Source organism: Ursus arctos, unplaced genomic scaffold, assembly GCF_023065955.2.
Source record: "Ursus arctos isolate Adak ecotype North America unplaced genomic scaffold, UrsArc2.0 scaffold_4, whole genome shotgun sequence".
NCBI lineage: Eukaryota > Metazoa > Chordata > Mammalia > Carnivora > Ursidae > Ursus > Ursus arctos.
In genome coordinates, this window is record NW_026623056.1 from 50,903,743 (window position 1) to 50,920,630 (window position 16,888).

The 16,888-nt window shown below is 42.2% G+C and overlaps 1 protein-coding gene across 6 annotated transcripts in view; it reads right to left on the reverse strand.

The window, feature by feature from the left end:
- ST3GAL6 (ST3 beta-galactoside alpha-2,3-sialyltransferase 6) overlaps positions 1-16,888 on the reverse strand; it is a 60,491-nt gene that overhangs the window by 18,112 nt on the left and 25,491 nt on the right. For all 6 annotated transcript variants that reach the window (XM_026491891.4, XM_026491872.4, XM_044381359.3 and 3 more), the window contains 4 exons: positions 11,307-11,406; positions 8,678-8,755; positions 6,500-6,603; positions 5,427-5,490 (listed from right to left, as the gene is read on the reverse strand). In XM_026491891.4, coding sequence (XP_026347676.1) covers positions 5,427-5,490; positions 6,500-6,603; positions 8,678-8,755; positions 11,307-11,395 — 335 coding nt within the window. In that variant the 5' untranslated portion in view covers positions 11,396-11,406. The remainder of the gene's footprint in view (positions 1-5,426; positions 5,491-6,499; positions 6,604-8,677; positions 8,756-11,306; positions 11,407-16,888) is intronic.

Sequence of the window (16,888 nt, forward strand, 5' to 3'; positions counted from 1 at the left end):
ACTCCTCTGCTGCCGAAGTCCTGGCCTGAGAGCCAATCTGAGCACTTCCATAAAAGGAGGAACATGGAAAAAAAAAAAAAAAAAAAACGCGGAAAGGGTTGCTCTAGTTGTTTAAAAAAAAAAAAAAAAAAAAAAAGTTTGTCTTTTCGAAACTAGCCAGAAGTGGCAGTTGCGTGACTTTGTGAATGTACTAAATGCCGCTGGATTGTTCACTTTAAAATAGTTTGTTTTATGTAGATTTCACCTCAATTGAAAAAAAAAATGGTTTGTCAACATTGGAGACTTTTACTCTTTGCCACACTTAGGATCTGCTGGCTCAGAGCCAGAATCAGAGGCACTTTTACTGTGCTTGATCTTCGAGTAAGAGATGAGAAAAGAAAAATGTGTTTTCCTGTAGTATCTATTCAGAGAAGATTCTATGGAGATCATGTATCTTTAAGAGAAAAAAAAGCCCTATGTGTTTTCAATGAACTTACTCATGTACCCTGGAGATGTTTTGGTTTAACCCTGCCAGAGTATTAAAGTTCATCTGGCTAAAAATGGTTTGAGGTTAAGGATAAAGCCATAAGCTGTATTAAATAACGCACGAGATGTCCTGGAAATCCTAAAGAATATGTCTATAAGAATTCACAATTCCAGAATTCTCACCCTTATCTCTTCAGGTGATACTCAGCTCAAGACATTTAATTGTGGGGTTGGCATCAGTGCATATGCAGTGGAGGGAGGTACTGAGAACAGAAGTCTGCAGACCTCCACATAACCTTCCACTTAACCTCTCTGGACTTCAGTTCTCTCACCTTTCGAGTGAGGGGGTTGGAGTAGATCTCCGCCCTTCCTGCCTCCGACCATCTCTAGGATTTACCACTTTGCCTTAGAGTCTGGCTCTCAGGCCACACAACACAGCAAGGGGAGGTAAGCTTAGGTAATCAGGTCTCTCGACAGAACAGAACAGTGCCCCAGTGTTGACCCCAGCCCAGCCTGCTGGGCCACTGCTCAGGAGAGAAACTCAAACAATACAAAGGAAAAAGTACAAGATTTATACTAAAAATAAAAAAATAAAATAAAATGAGTAATACACATGTCCCCATCGCATGGTATCCTCTCTTCACAGAGACCAGAGAATCCCTGGCACAAAATTAGGGGGAAAGGCAATTTTCTATAACGCAATTAGTTTTTTAACAGATATGATTACACAAATGGAGGCAAATTATTGTAATTACTAGGTGATGAAAAACTTAGCACAGGTGAGTCTTTTTTGTTTGTTTGTTTGTTTTGTGTTTTGGTGGCGAGTGGCGGGGGTGGTTAGCGAAGGGAGGAGCCCAGCAGAGAACAAGCCTGCAATGGTTTAGGTCCGGGGGCCTGTCACACAAGTGTCATAGCCGAACACACACACTCTGTTCCCTTCCTTGGTTATTTCTCACCCAACTTCTTCATGGTATTAGCTTTCGGAAAAGGTTCTCTCTGCCTTAGAGTTACTTTACTAACACTACCAACAAATATGCATATGTAATAAGTCCTTCATAAGAAATGTCACTTCATGGGGCGCCTGGGTGGATCAGTCAGTTAAGCATCTGACTCTTGATTTCAGTTCACGTCATGATCTCAGGGTGGTGGGATCGAGCCCCGCATCGGGCTCCGCACGCAGCATGGAGTCTGCTAGAGATTCTCTCCCCCCCGCCCCTCCCCCGACTCGCACATATTCTCTCTAAAATAAATAAAATCTTTTAAAAAAAATGTCACTTCAGGGGCGCCTGGGTGGCACAGCGGTTAAGCGTCTGCCTTCGGCTCAGGGCATGATCCCGGCGTTATGGGATCGAGCCCCACATCAGGCTCCTCCGCTATGAGCCTGCTTCTTCCTCTCCCACTCCCCCTGCTTGTGTTCCCTCTCTCGCTGGCTGTCTCTCTGTCGAATAAATAAATAAAATCTTTTAAAAAAAAAATGTCACTTCATAAAAAAATAAAATTTAAAAATTAAAAAAAAAAAAGAAATGCCCCTTCGAAATGACCTACACCACCAATATGTTTCAACAGCTTCCACGGGTGAGCAATTCTCCAAGAGACAAACCACGGTTGGCTTCCTCAAGCACTTGGCTAGGTTAGAATAGTTATATAACTGACTTCAGAATCCTAAGGCACAGAGCCAGGTGGAGACCAGCTGACCCTCAATAATCATGTTTCTTTTGTCCCTTAAAACGGGACTTTTTAAAATATGGGCACACAGCCACTTTTCATAAAAATTTTTTTTTTTAAGGCTACACTTCTAGCCCACCTTCCAGCTAGGTGTGGCCTTGTGATTATATCCCTAGCCAATGGGGTATAATCAGTGGTTGTGAGCAAATGTTAACCACCAGGTCTCTCTGGGAGAAAAAGAGGTAATCAGGAGAAGCCCGGGTTTGCAGAGTTGCCAGTTTCATGGTATATATGCTCCCAAAATGGCTAATTTCAAGTTTCTACCTTGATGGCACTGAACACAGAACTGGAAAGAACTGCAGCTCTCAAGTGGGTACCAACTGGCTCCAGCTCATTCCTGGGTGTAAGAGTATTATATGTGATTTCTGGGCAATGTCCTTAAAGCAGGAGGCAAGTCTTAATGGATAAGCGCATGGCCTTCCCCTTTTCTCCTCCCTATCGGCCAGAAGGCAGCCAAGATTGGTGGAAGTCCAGCCATCATATTGGATATTAGGAGGAAGCTCTGGATATAGCCATGGCAGACTCAACAACAGAACAGCCCAGGTCCCTGCTGACCATCGCTAGCAGACTAGCCCCGGATATTAACCTGCTGATTTCATTTATGTGACACTTGTGAGCAAGATGAAGCTTTCTGTCTTATAAATGCATCTGATATTTAGAGCCTTCCCATTCAGAGTGGAATCCGTCCTCACGGAGGGCATCACACAAGCTAAAGGATGTAACCGAACAAAACTAGGACTTGCATCTGGTGGAAGTGTAAAGGAGGAGGGTTCAAACAGTGACGAAATGTCTGAACCTTTCTGGAAGGGACAAAGAGGATAGAGGGAGAATAAAATCAGTGAAGACAGCAGCCCACAGGGGAAAGGGCCGGAAAGGCCGAGCTCTCCCTCTCTCCTGCTCAGCCCCTTGACCTGCAGACCCACAACAAAGAGTGAGCAGCCGATGCCCACGAGGCTTCCTCCTGGCTCCTGTGGGGCCAAGCTCCCGAAACCACGGGTGGGGTAGTCCATCCCCTGCGCCTGAGAGAGAGACTGTTCTCAGACCTGCTTCTCCTAGAGCATGTTCCCCAGCTGGAGAGGAGAAATGCGAGATGTTTAAGGCCATTCAGGGGCCAAAGCGAGCTGACTCAGAGGCAACAATAAGGTAATTTGGTATATTCTGCCCTTCTGGTTTATTCAGAACACAGGTCTGTTACCGTCTTGGTGCAGTAGCTTCCAGACAAACGTTCAAGGCCTTGCTTAAAATATAGGTGCAATCTATTATGACATGAGAACCCAGCCCGAAAGGTAGTATACAAATAGAACATAATAGTGTCACAAGCATATTCTTATCTATGTTCAAAACACTGTTTCTCAAGTCCCTAGGAAAGAGGTTTGCACAGTCAAACAAGCAATTCAGCAACGCTGACCATCTGAGCGCATCCCTGTGCGCGGGGGTCCTACAGGGACATTTTCCGTTCACTCTGCACCTGAAAAGTCTCTGACTGCATTTATTCTACTCCAGTCTCTTGACAGCTTCAGACTCAATAGTCCTGTGTGACCAGCAGGACCTTCAATCCCTCCTCACCACCCACACCCACCTCCCCTCTAATACAGGTGATGCTCTGTGCCCGACACGGGTGCAGGGTGGGAGTGGGGGGTATGCTCAGTGACAAAGGAGGAAAGGGTGGGGGACAGCAAAACCAAATCCGCGAGAAGAGACGGAATGGCCTGGCTGAGGCACACCCAGACGACGAACCCCTGTGTGAGAAGGGCTTCTCACACAACTACATACAGCACAGTCTAGTTCTAAGATAAAAACCAGCAGTGAAACTTCTAGTCACACCCCTCTCCCCCAAGAATGACAGTAGCTCACATCTACAGGGACAAGGATCTTGTAGATAATTACTCTTAAGTCAAACATCCAGGCGCTGGATGGAACTCTCTAGGTTCACATCCCGGCCCTAGCATTTGCTGACCGTAGACTAGTCCCGGATATTAACCTGCTGATTTCATTTATGTGACACTTGTGAGCAAGAGGAAGCTTTCTGTCTTATAAATGCATCTGATATTTAGAGCCTTCCCATTCAGGGACAAACTACATAGGTGTGCCCAGTTTCAGTTCCTCCACTAAAAAAAAAAAGTATTATCAGGGATATTTTGCAGGTTGGTGGTAAAAATTAGAAAGCATGATATAATCCATATATGCCAAAGGTCTGCACAAAACAATATTCTACCCATTAGAGCTATAAAACTTCAGGTTAGAAAGGAACATATGTGGTTGCTGTTGATATGCAATCAAAAATGGAGATTAAGTTGATGGCATAGTTTTAAATTATAACAAGTAAGTACAAGCTGAAACGCGTAACATTTATTACATAATCCACACTTTGATAATCTGGGCTCCCAGGAAAAAGGAGATAAATTCAGACAAAATCTAGCACTGTTCCCTCAGCTCTGTGCTGTCAATTCTATCTCCATTTTCACACCTCTGTCCACTACCCTCACTTATGTTTCTGCTAAATAGCACCCCTCTCTTCTTGAGCAAGAGGGAAAATTCTGTCGTTTTCCTTTTTAATGGAGGCCTGACATCTGCAGGCTACCTGTGCCATCCCACTGGACCACTGGCCAAACTCTACAATGAAGCTAAAAATTTGTGAAGAAAGTCTATCTCTGTAAAAGTAGGAATACCTGCTAAGAAGTCTATCTTTTAGCAGTTTCATTCCTATGGGGCTAACTGGACACCAGAATATTCTACACATTCAATGACCTTTTGTAGTCAGAAAATGTATTACCTACACACGCTGTTTGCTTCGCTCCAGTATAATTCTGAATAAGAGGAAGAGAGCTGCTTCTGAAATCCAATATTCAAGTGAAACAGAAAGGATCCTCATGAGCAGTTAAAAAGATACGGGGACAGGTACAGGAAAGAGCCCATGAGGGGGCTGTGAGCCTACTAACAGAGGCTATGAACTAATTCTTCAGGATCAACAACTTAGAAAAGCTTACAGTGTCTTGCCCCGGAACGAGCCTTACTCATCAGAAGGCACTCTGCAGACTTGGGAGGCAACAAGTTATGCAGCTTCGAAGTTAATTTTGTACTTTATTTGAAACATCATAGAAATAACTACTAGAGGTTTTCGTTAAGCACAGATACTAATGAATTTTCTTGAACGAAGACATTTTAGATTGGGGCGCACATTTTGAACCCCATTAGCTCAAACTCAAAGTCAAATAAAAGCAAGGAAATAAACTCACTTGTCAAACTCGTCAAAGAGATCACAACTCTGCAGTTTTGAAAGAGCAAGTCGAAAATACTCCGCTAGAAAACAAATGGAATATTATCAATAAAAGGAATCACGGCTTCTTAGGTACACAGTGAGCCATCTGTCCCCTGCCCTCCCCCAAACCCATTTCAAACTGGTACAGCCCCACGGATTTATCCTGTGGTGAAGACTGATGATACAACTGTAATTAGCACTAGCCAGCAGGCACACTCAAAGATGCTTTAAGGACACTTTGTAGAAGTCCAGAAAAGAAAAAAGAAAGATGCTTAATCTGAAAACGCTCACAAAAAAAGTAACCCCCAAAATATGTACAGTCTGACTCAGAAAACCACAAGCTTGTCACCTCCTGGGCTTTCAGGGTCTCTCCCAAACGTACAACACAAGCTACATAGAGCCAGGTCACGTGCCAATAAGCAAAGAGAAAACGATCCTGTCATTAGTAGACAGAGTGATTCTCTCTCAATTTGGCAAAAGTCAAATACCCACTGGTTAGAAGCCTGATCAAGGAGCTAGATCTTAAATTAATGAAATAAAACTCAGAGGTAAAGAGGCGAAAAGGGGAGCTAGGGAGGACGTTCAACCAACCCACAGGGTTATCCTGCTTATTCTACATTGAATGAACTAAGGCATCAGAACACATGAATAAAACCATGGCTAAACCAAAGAAAAAAAGCAGTTTCTCAATAAAAACAAGTCTACCATTTTTTTCTTAAATTCTACACTGCCTCGAACAGGAGTAGGGATTTCTATATTAAAATTTTATTTCCTTCATCCCATCTCCAAACCATTTCCTTTAGGAATCATTATGAGGCATAAAGATTAAAAGGCCGTAAAATTATATAAACATGTGGTTCACATCAAACACCGTTCACGCTAATAGGGCTAGGTAAAGAATACTAGGGCTAGGTAAAGAATACTAGGGCTAGATAAAGAATATTAGGGCTAGGTAAAGAATACTAGGGCTAGGTAAAGAATACTAGGGCTAGGTAAAGAATACTAGGGCTAGGTAAAGAATACTAGGGCTAGGTAAAGAATATTACTGACCCGATGTTCTTGTCCCATAGGGCAAATCAAATTTATCGCTACCATATACGGAAGCAATCTTTTTAAAATCAGCTGCACACAAAAAAGGGTGAAACTGATGAAACCTGCAAGAAAAGGAAAAAGAGTGATTTCTCCAAATGCCTACCATATCTGCGGCCTTCTAAAATCACAGCTGAACATAAGTAGTATAGAGCTCATCTTGATACACTGACCATATGTGAATGTGTAATTATTTTTTAAGTTCTTTTAAAAATCACCTGAAACAGTATTTAAATATTAGATAGAATGGAATGTTCCATGGAACTACACAACCAGAACAGAAACACTTTCCAGGTTGTGGGACCAAAATTACATCACTCCTTCAGGGGCTAGCGAGGGGGGGAATCAAAACTGAAAAATAAACCAACACCAGGTGATAACACGTTAGCCATATACGGGAAGAGACAAAGGAGGTAATAAGGGAAAATAAAAGCACGGATGCGAAGCCACTCCCAGACGTAAAGGTACCGTCCGCATGAGGCTGTGTCAGCTGTGAAAATAAAAACATAATAAAAATTCAATGCGCCGAGGATTAACCTCTTTTCGGATATCCTTAAGACTTTCTCGAGAACAAGAACTGTGGGCACTGTCTTCTAGTTGCCGGCTCTGGCCTGCCCGGCTACCCCCACCCAGGTACCGTCGCAGACAAGGGAGCCAGTGTGACGAGGGCGCCACGTGCTTCCATTTCCCCCCCCCTCGCTTTTAGCACCCAGCACGGAGTAAGCAGGCTACTATGGTTAATAAATGACTGAATGAATTCCAACTCCGGATTACTTCTTTAGGAAACCAGCATGACGTAGGAAAAAAATAAGTTTTTTTACTTAAAGAGAAGGAACGAGTCAAACTGTCCCTTACCCCGACCCCCACGCTTGGCCCCATTTTTCCAGTCCTATCAGCACTGCCCTGTCTTAGTCTGAAAACTGCAGTGCAGATCACAGTGCCCTGGGGTTCAGGGGCTGCCTGACAAAAAGGAAAGCGACAGCAGTGGCATGGGGTAACACAGCTTCAGTTTCCTTCTGGCTTTGCCACTCAGGACCTACTAACCTGGGACAAGTCCCACGAGCTGAAGGTCTTCAGAGTTAGAACTCACATCATATTGAGACTAAGGAAACAGAGGAGGAGGAGCCCTTCCTGCTTAACACAGGATCTGTGCCCCAGACTTAGTTGTGACAGTGACAGCAGTCTCGAGGGTCCAGCCTTATTTATACATGTTGGGTTCCAAGGTAAAATGTATCTATCCCCAGGTGTAGACTGGGTTCCAAAGTAAAATGTATTTCTTACTATGGGTCATGGTCAAAAAAAGTTTAAAACTACTCTTCTGGTTTTGCACTGGTCCTAACTGGACACCCAGCTATGGAAAGACTACAAGTAGCCATGGTGCACCTGTGATCATACGCAGAAATGTTTTGTGTACCTGCATTTTCCCAGAGAGTTGATTTTAAAGGAATCTATAGCCCCAAGAGGTTAAGAACCAGTAATGGAAAGGTCCAGTAACATAATTAAAGGAAAACGGACATTTTTGATCCTCAATGGATAAAATATTGAAAAGCCTGTACCTGTTTTACACAATTACCAGACTGCCATTTATTTCTATTTCTCTAGAAGCATTGTGACCAGCAATCTGTCACAGCTGAGGTGACGGAGGAAAAGAATACTTGTGGATATTCTACAAGTCCTGACAACAATACAAAGATCATTATTTACATTCCAAGTACTTCACTGAAAATCTCTCCAAGTCAGGAAAAAGGTGTCATCATAAAGTTTAACCTAGAGGCAAGGGAAAAACAGCCACAAAATAACAAATGTGAAAAATAATACGGAAACAACAAGGTGGGGAGGGGAGCAAAATCCTGAAGAATGGTTCACTTTTTTATAATCAAACACAAATCGGCCTCTCTAATGTCACCTGCGTAAAAAGAATACTGGTCTGATTGAGTTCTTCAATGTCTTTGCTGAAAATATATGCAGAGTTCTGACTAAAAGCACAAAAAGAGACCGGATATTCAAGCCCTTCCTTAAATACAGAGTGTCTACTTTCTACTTGCTAAGATTTATATGCAAAGAAGTAAACAAGTGTGAAAAATGATTACAAACACATTTTGAACATTTTGTACGTCACAATTTCTTTCAGATGTTTACCTCAGGAGGGAGGCAAAAGCTGGCTTTGATAAACAAGGCTGGATCTTATTTCTCCGCTTCATTTCCACAGGTGGCACCCTAGGAGACAAAAATAAGGTCAGTCAGAAACCAGAACCAGGCAGCCCGCCCAGAGGAAAGCGAATGCCCTGGGAATCTGCTTGGTGCCACCACCCAGAGGCTTCTCAGGCATGGAATTAAAAACTCTCACAGAAACCTCTGAGGGAGGACAGTACCTTACACACGTCGGAGGATGTGTGGATACGAGGTAAGAGAGAGAAAGGCTGAGGTGACAAGGGACCCAGAAGTAATTCAATGAGCAGTGAACAAAGAGCCTTCAAGAGGGGCTGGGATTACCACACTGGGGAAGCCCCAAGCAGGCTGACTCTTTAGAAGCGCCACCCCCCCCAAAGCCTGAGAAACCCAACACGTGCCCATGCACATGGCTATCTCAGTCCTCCATGCCACATCTGGGGACACCTGCCACAGAAACACAGACCTGCAGTTCAGATGCGGCCTTGTGATCTGGCCTCTACAAACCACACTATTCAGAGTCATATGTAACGCTCCTCTATTCTTGGCACAGGTTAGGCCCTTCTGGGTCTCCTGAATGGAGTGCTTGTCTCCACAATTTAAAAGGGTATTGTGAAACAAGACAGAGCATGACAACAAAAATAAATGAAGGGGACAGGGTGACAGGATCCAGATTTAGACAGCTTCATAACTGCTTAACAGAAGAACATGTTAGTGATCAAGGATGTGAAGAGCTCATCTTAAAAAACTAATCCATTTTCTTTCATTTTTTTTATTAGGATATGTTAGTGACCATACAGTACATTATTGGTTGATCATTTTCTTCAATAATCATAGGACTCAAACTAAAAGAATTGGTCTCAATTTTTCATTTTTTTTGTTTAAAAAAAAAATCCCCATAGTTGGAACTGCTAGGTTTCTATACTAAGAAGCCAGGAAAGTCCTTATCAGAGAAACATCTTTTGTGAATACCACAAATGGCAAGAATCCCTTGGTTATACATAAGGAAGGTACATAAATATGGTGGACCAGCATTTTAGACCATAAAAACTAAATTATATTCAGAGGATAAAATGAAGTATAAGATATTACTTGGTTTCTAAGGTTATTCAAATAGAAAACCTTTTAGGAGATTGTGAAGACAAACTTTGAGTGGCTTAAAAAAGTTATCCATCTTAAATTAATTCTTAAGGAATCAAGTTCACAGCACAAAAGCCACCTGAGGTAATCTCCCAGGTACTTTATGTGACTGGAGTGATGTGTTAGCTTAGGAATGTCATAAACACTCCTCAAATCCTGTATGACAGAAGACAGTGTAGAATTCAGATTCTTTACATTGTCTTATCATTTCCCTTGTGACACACGATAGGATTTGTAGGGAAGCAGCTATCTCGTGAACTCCTTGCTTTCTCTTCTGTTCTTGTCTTCCGTTACTAAGTGTGGTACAGAGACAGGATGTGGCAAAGACAGGAGAGACCCCCATAGTATAACCCCTCGTGTAGTGTGTAATAAGACTTCTAAGTCCTCCACCTCAGTATTTAAGTCCAAAGCCTAGAAACTTAGGTCCAAACCTACCCACCTGGCATTGGGTTTTCCCAGTGACCATTTGCCTAACTTCCTTCCATGAAGAGCATTACAATAATTTTTCAATCAACCAGTGGTGAAATAAATTCAGAAGCATCAATTTTTTTTTTTTATCTAGTAGGAAAAAAAAAAACCAAAAAAACCCAGAGACGTGATCTAAGATCTCCTATTGAAAAACTGGCAGAGTACTGATAGTTTAAGACAGGAAATTATGATGTGATTTAGTTTGATATCATATGCTACCATCCATTCAGGATTTAAAGGTCATCAAAACTTTATTCCTAGCCAAAGGACTGACAATAGGGAAAAGAATAAAAAGCTTATAAGTTTTTTCTGCAATAAAACTACTTGTGTCTCTTCAAAGTTTTATATGTGACATTTTAAGTCAACATGGTTTCATGAGGTACATCTATCATCATTCACCAAATATTTTTAAACAAAGAGAACCACATGTAGTGTCTATATTTTAATCAGCAATCCACGCACTTTAGGCCCAACAGTCAACTACCACTGAGTCCAAGAATTATTCCGTCAATTCAAGGAGATGAAATATTATATAAGGAATGTTATGTCCCAAAGACAATCAACATTACTGCTTCAAAGTCAATAAAAAGAAGGTGCTGTTTTATCAGCTTTTAAACTGTTAGAGTACAACATATAAGATATCGGAATGGTAAAACCCCAATTTATAATGGAAAGCTAGAAAAGGCTCAAAATGTTAAAGAGGGTCTGTTGTTGTTGTTTTATAGGTTCCTCTAGTATCATTTATGTGTCTCTGTGAAAGACTAGTTTGGGGATTATTTTTAAAGAGCAAAAATGATGGGGTGCCTGGGTAGCTCAGTGATCTCAGGATTGTGGGATCGAGCCCTGCGTCAGGCTCCGTGCTGAGCACAGAGTCTGCTTGAGATTCTCTTCCTCTGTCCCTCCTCCCATCCCACACTCTCTCCCCCTCTCTCGCTCTCTCAAATAAATAAATAAATTCCAAAAAAAAATAAAGAGCAAAAATGAAACTTACCAGTAGACATTTGTTCCCCATAATATACAATGCAGCACATAATAGAGAAAGACAGCACTCAGGAATATGGCCACAAGGTACCCTCTCATGGCTGGCCCACCTGAAACACAGGAATGAAGTCCAAGAAAAGGCAATATTATTTGTTCTATAGATGGGTTCACACAAAGGCTCAAATACAAGATTAGTAAACAAACATACAGAGAGGGAAAAAGAGAAGTAAATGATGTAGGCCTATTATTTTTGGAAATATCCACTAAATTTGCAGGAAAAGAGTATTTTTTTCTCTCTCCTCAGCCTCTTTAGTCAGGTAGGTAGACCAATAAACAGTACCATTGTTTTAAAGCTGGTGGCTTCCATTACTACATTCTCATGTTAGAAAAGAAAAAAATTCATTCAGAACAAAATGGTATACCTCTATTCCATATCCAAAACTTTTTTCAGAAACATTAAAAAATATCTATTTTCACTCTTTCCAAAGAAAGTGAATATATGCCTTGAGATGTAAACAAACATTGCATTTCTTCAGTGCTCAAAATGATTTTTAAATGCTCTACATTGTTATTTTTACAAGTCCTTTGTGTAACTTTCAAAAACTGGGAAGGGCTGCCTGGGTGGCTCAGTCGGTTAAGTGTCCAACTCTTGATTTTGGCTCAGGTCGTGAGCTCAGGGTGGTGAGACTGAGTTGGGCTCTGGGTGTGGAGCCTGCTCAGGATTCCCTCTCTCCCTCTGCCCCTCCCCTTCCCTCCCTCTCCAAACAAAACCCCCCAACAACAACAAAAACCAAAAAAAATCACTTTATAAAAGCTGAGGGGAAAAAGCTACTAAAAAATATTTCCCACATCTTCCATTTTTATATACTTTGAGGTGTACGCTTTGATTTTTCAGTATCACAGCCCAGGTAAATTTAGCTAACTTCTTACTTAATTTTGCACTACACAGTTTGGTCCATTATTTGTAGATAGATAAAAACCAGGACACAATCCTCTCTAGAATATAAATTAAAAAACCCTTTATAGAATATATATTTTTAAAAAACCTAACCATATTTAGTTCCCACTTCTGCTTCCTAGAAATGAGTAAGTTCTCACTTCTATATGCAATTCAATGCAAAAGATGAATTTAATGTATGGTTCTTATAATAGATTTCAATGCTTGTGATTTGACACAAGTGGACTATCTCTTTGCCTCTCTTATCAAGTTTCTGGTTCATCTAGGCAATTGCACGTACCACTCCTCCCACTCCTGTTCGTATCTACCAACCTCAGTCGGGGCAACGCCGTGCAAACACTGTGAGTCTGAGGAGGTAAATTTCCAAGTAATATCATGCGGTCTCCCTTTTCACAGTAAAATAAGGCCAGGTGGAACTCTTAAAATAAAGCACTCCTTTGCCTTCATGAGTAAAAGATAATAAATACAGTTTAAGCTTTCCTTGATAACATGGGGTCATCTTAACAAATGTCATAATTGTGCTGGGCTCCCCTGGAACTAGGGCGGCGTGGGACTGTTTAGGAAGCCGTCCGTATGCCGGGGAGACTGCTGGATCCCCCCGTCGCTGTCCGCTCCTGCTTCTCACTGCTCTGCAGGTAGCCCCACGCCCACACGCCGTTCCTGCAAGTTAGTGAGAAATGCCCGTGTGAGGGAAGCAAACAGAGGCAGTAGAGGAGCTAACTGGACACATCTACCTTAGTGCAAAGTCAACACCACTTGGCAATCAGAAGACATGAATCACGGCCCAGCGCCACATAATTCCTGGCTTGGGGTTTCGGTAAATCAGTTTACCCCTTCCAGCTTGAGTATCCTCACGTGTTCACAAGCGAGAGCACACAACCCACCTCTCTGAGCTATTAGGAAGATGACCCCAAATGATGGGTGTCTCGCACAGCCTAGGACACAAAATATGTGCTGAGTAAGTTGGTGTACTTTACTCTTGGTTTTCTAAAACGAAAGTCAGCTGTGCTCTTTTTCTAAGTGGAAATATGCACAGGTTTTGAGAAAGCCAGAGTGAGCCTTGGCCTATCCCGCCGCGGCCGCTCCTGCGTTCCTACCACCCTGGCAGAAAGCCGTGGTTGCATGCGGTGTGGGCAGAAAGCCGTGGTTGCATGCGGTGTGGGCAGAAAGCCCACATCCTCTGATGGAGAAGGGAGTGAAGTATGTAAAGAACATTTAGATCTGCTGCTCCCGCCCCTCAGGCCTGCGCATGTCTTTCCACTTTGTTTTGTCTTCCTCATCCATTTGTTATGTTTGATACTATCTTCATGCATTGTGGCTTATTCGAAAAATTGCCTTAAATTCTTCATGTTAAAAAGCAAGAAATGAATTGCAGGATTATTACTAGGTTAAAAAAAGGTATGGTTCTGTTTCTTAAGGAATACTTGGTAAAATCCAAGTGATGGGGAGAATTAAGGTTTGGGATTATCAGCCAAAATCTAAGACAGCGAGACACTTGGGGTGTTGCTATGCATCACCGAAATGGCTAACTGAAGAATCAAAGACGCAGAAGTGCGCTAGCCCAGAGCCTGGCCCTTATACTTGTTCCACAAAGGTTAGCTTTCCTTCCTCGCCTTGCACTGGGCGCACTGAGAAAGGTCAAGGAACTGGGATCCCAGCTGGGTGCTAAAAGGCAACCTGTCATACAGGGAGACATGATCATATTAAATGCTGACCAAAGGCCATGAGCAATGCTTCGTGATGACAAGACACAGGCCTATCAGTGCTCAGGGGGAACTGATGTGGACTTGGCTTGTCTCATCCCTTTGACGGATGTGACCTCAGAAAAATGCTTTTTTTTCCCCTCCTCATGCAGGTATTACCCAAACATGGGTAGAGGATAAATATAAAAGACTCCAAAGAACACAATGGGATTATTTATATATCCTGTGACTCCCTTGAAAATACACTGTAATTAACCCCTTTTCGTTGTATCTGCTGATGGTCACAGACATCAGGGGTGTTTGGCAACTCTGAGAGTCCAGGAGTCCCCCGGACACACTTGAACTGAAAAGGTTTTAGAAATTACTTAAGACTGTCCTGGAAGGTATCTTACCATGGGCCAATACAGTCACAGAACAGTCTGCTTAAATGCTCGAATATTTAAGGCTCCACCTAGAATAACATGATTTATGCAAACACCCAACATGGATGCCACTTACCAGTATCAGCAAATTTTTAAAAACCTATTGACATGTAAGATAAAACAGTATTTGAAGGCCTAGAGAAAGAACTCAGTACTTACAATTCAATTTGCACATCTGTCCCCCAAAAATGCGTTCTTCAGGAAACTTATATATTATTTTACAAAGCACAAAAGTATAAGTAAGCGAGATTTTTTCATTCACTGATATGTATTTTAGCTGAAAACACAGAAGTATGAGAGAACATTCTTTTTTCCTTTAAAAATTAAAATGAACCTACTCTTGAAGAGCCATTGCATACACCAGCTGAGAAAAATCTAGGAAGCGTAGCCACTTTCTTGTATTTCATGGGCAAGTCAAAGCATTTTCAAGTTGCAAAGTAGAGCGGGCCAGCCAGGATATCCTTGTGATAAACATGTCTAGTTCCTCTGCTTGCTCATAGGAAAAAAACTTCCACTAATAAAAAAATTCTCTAATTATAATTCTATAAATGGAATGACCATTTTGCTTTGAACAATTTAACATAGAATGTCTGCTTTAAGGGAAAGGGGAAAAAAAAAAAAAAGCAAGCCCTCAGTAGAGCTTCCTTTACCAAAACAAACAAGTTTCAAGATGTTGACATGAATCATGACAGACCCAGCTTCTTGGCTGCAGCTGTTCCCAAGACCAGGGTCCTGATAACATTCTTTTTTTTTTTTTTTTTTTTTTTTTTCCTGATAACATTCTTTACAAAATTTAAGTCATAAAGCAATTATTTATCTCAGGTGTGGGTAGAGGGCTTCAATGGGAGAACAGGAACATTGGCAGAGATCAACTGTTTCTCTCTTCTCAAATTATATCGATCTATGAATAATCTCCTTATGTCATAGTGAGCTCAATCTTGGGCAACGGTTTTCCCTTCTCTTTAATAGTAACAGTGTATGGAGCTTCAAAGTTCATCTCTTCCGTCACTCACTTCATTTAAAGCTCACAACAAGCTTGATAAATGGCACATAGGCATGATCTTCCTGATGAATGAGGAAACTGAAAGTGTCTGAGGTTGAACTGCCCTAGGTCACACAGTTTGAGAGACAGAAATAGACTGAAGGTCTGACCATTTCTTCCTCACGGTTCTATTCCTGGTGTCATCCTGTCTCTCAAGACAAAAGGCATGAGGGGAACCAAAAGAGAGTTCTAATCTACAACTTCCTGACAATGCTCCTCTGGCTGCTAGAGTTCCTAAAGGGTAAATTCAGATATCCGTGAAAGGGAAACAGCTCTGGCCAGCGTGCCCCCGAGTGACATGGCAGGTCCAAGGGTCAGCACCAGACGGGGGCTTGGTAACAGGCACATTCCTGAGCTCCTATTGGACCGGAATCTCAGGCTCTCAGGAATGTGCATTGGAACAAGCACCTTTCAATACAATTCTTACACATACCAGAGTTTGAAATTCACTGCCATTGTATGCTCGAGAGAACCGGGGAGGGAAAAAAAAAAATGGGTTTACTGAAATCCAGAGACCACCACAGATGTTACAGTGGTTCTCCTGACTAGACTATGAGCTCCCGAAGAGCAAGATAGTCGGTCTTGTCTATCATTTTATTTCCAGCATTTCTAATACCTGTCACACAGAAGATGTTAAGTAGATAGCTGTTGAATGTAGTTACACATCCCATAATTAGATGCTGTGTTTTTTGTAACGAGAAATGCCCAACATGTGGCAAACGCCCCATGGGTGATGGCTGATCAGCATCATTAAGACAGGAGCATTGCGCACGTGCTCGTCACGTGCCAAGGCAGGTGAAGAATGGTTTTGATGCCTTACCTCTTGTAATCCTCCCAACCACCCCGTGAAGGGGTTAGTAAACTTACAACTCCCATTTTATGGATCGGGAAACTAAAGCTCTGACAGGAGCAGTAACTCTCCTGAGCTGATAAGTCACAAACCCAGAACTCCAACCGTTTTCTAGCAGACGGGAGCCCATGCACTGTACGCCTCTCTCCTGATGTGAGCTTTCATCCATGGGTGCAGGCCCATCTTTTTGAGAGCAGAGTAAACACTACAAAACATTTCTCTCATTTGTCTATCCTACCAGCTCCGTAAGCAGTATAAATTCTAGGGATTGAGGAAATCAAGAGGAAGGTTGTAGTCGCAAACGGGGCTGAAGCAAAACCCTATTACTCCCAACCTTGTTCTTCCCAACTTAGTCTGCTGGATTTCAGGAAACCCATTATTTTTTTTTCCTCTGCGGTTGTGTTGAGTGTCCCAGAGCAGGGATTCTCAAACCGGAGTACACAGAGGAGAGGACAGGAGGGTGCTTGTTTCGATGCACATTCCTGAGCCTCAGGGCAAGCCTGATGGCGTTACCTATAAAGACCAACCAACCAACCCTATGGAATGACACTTGAAAGTGGTCGGATTTTTATTTCTGGACTCTCCTAATGCCCTCTCAAACCCAAAGGAGTTCGTTT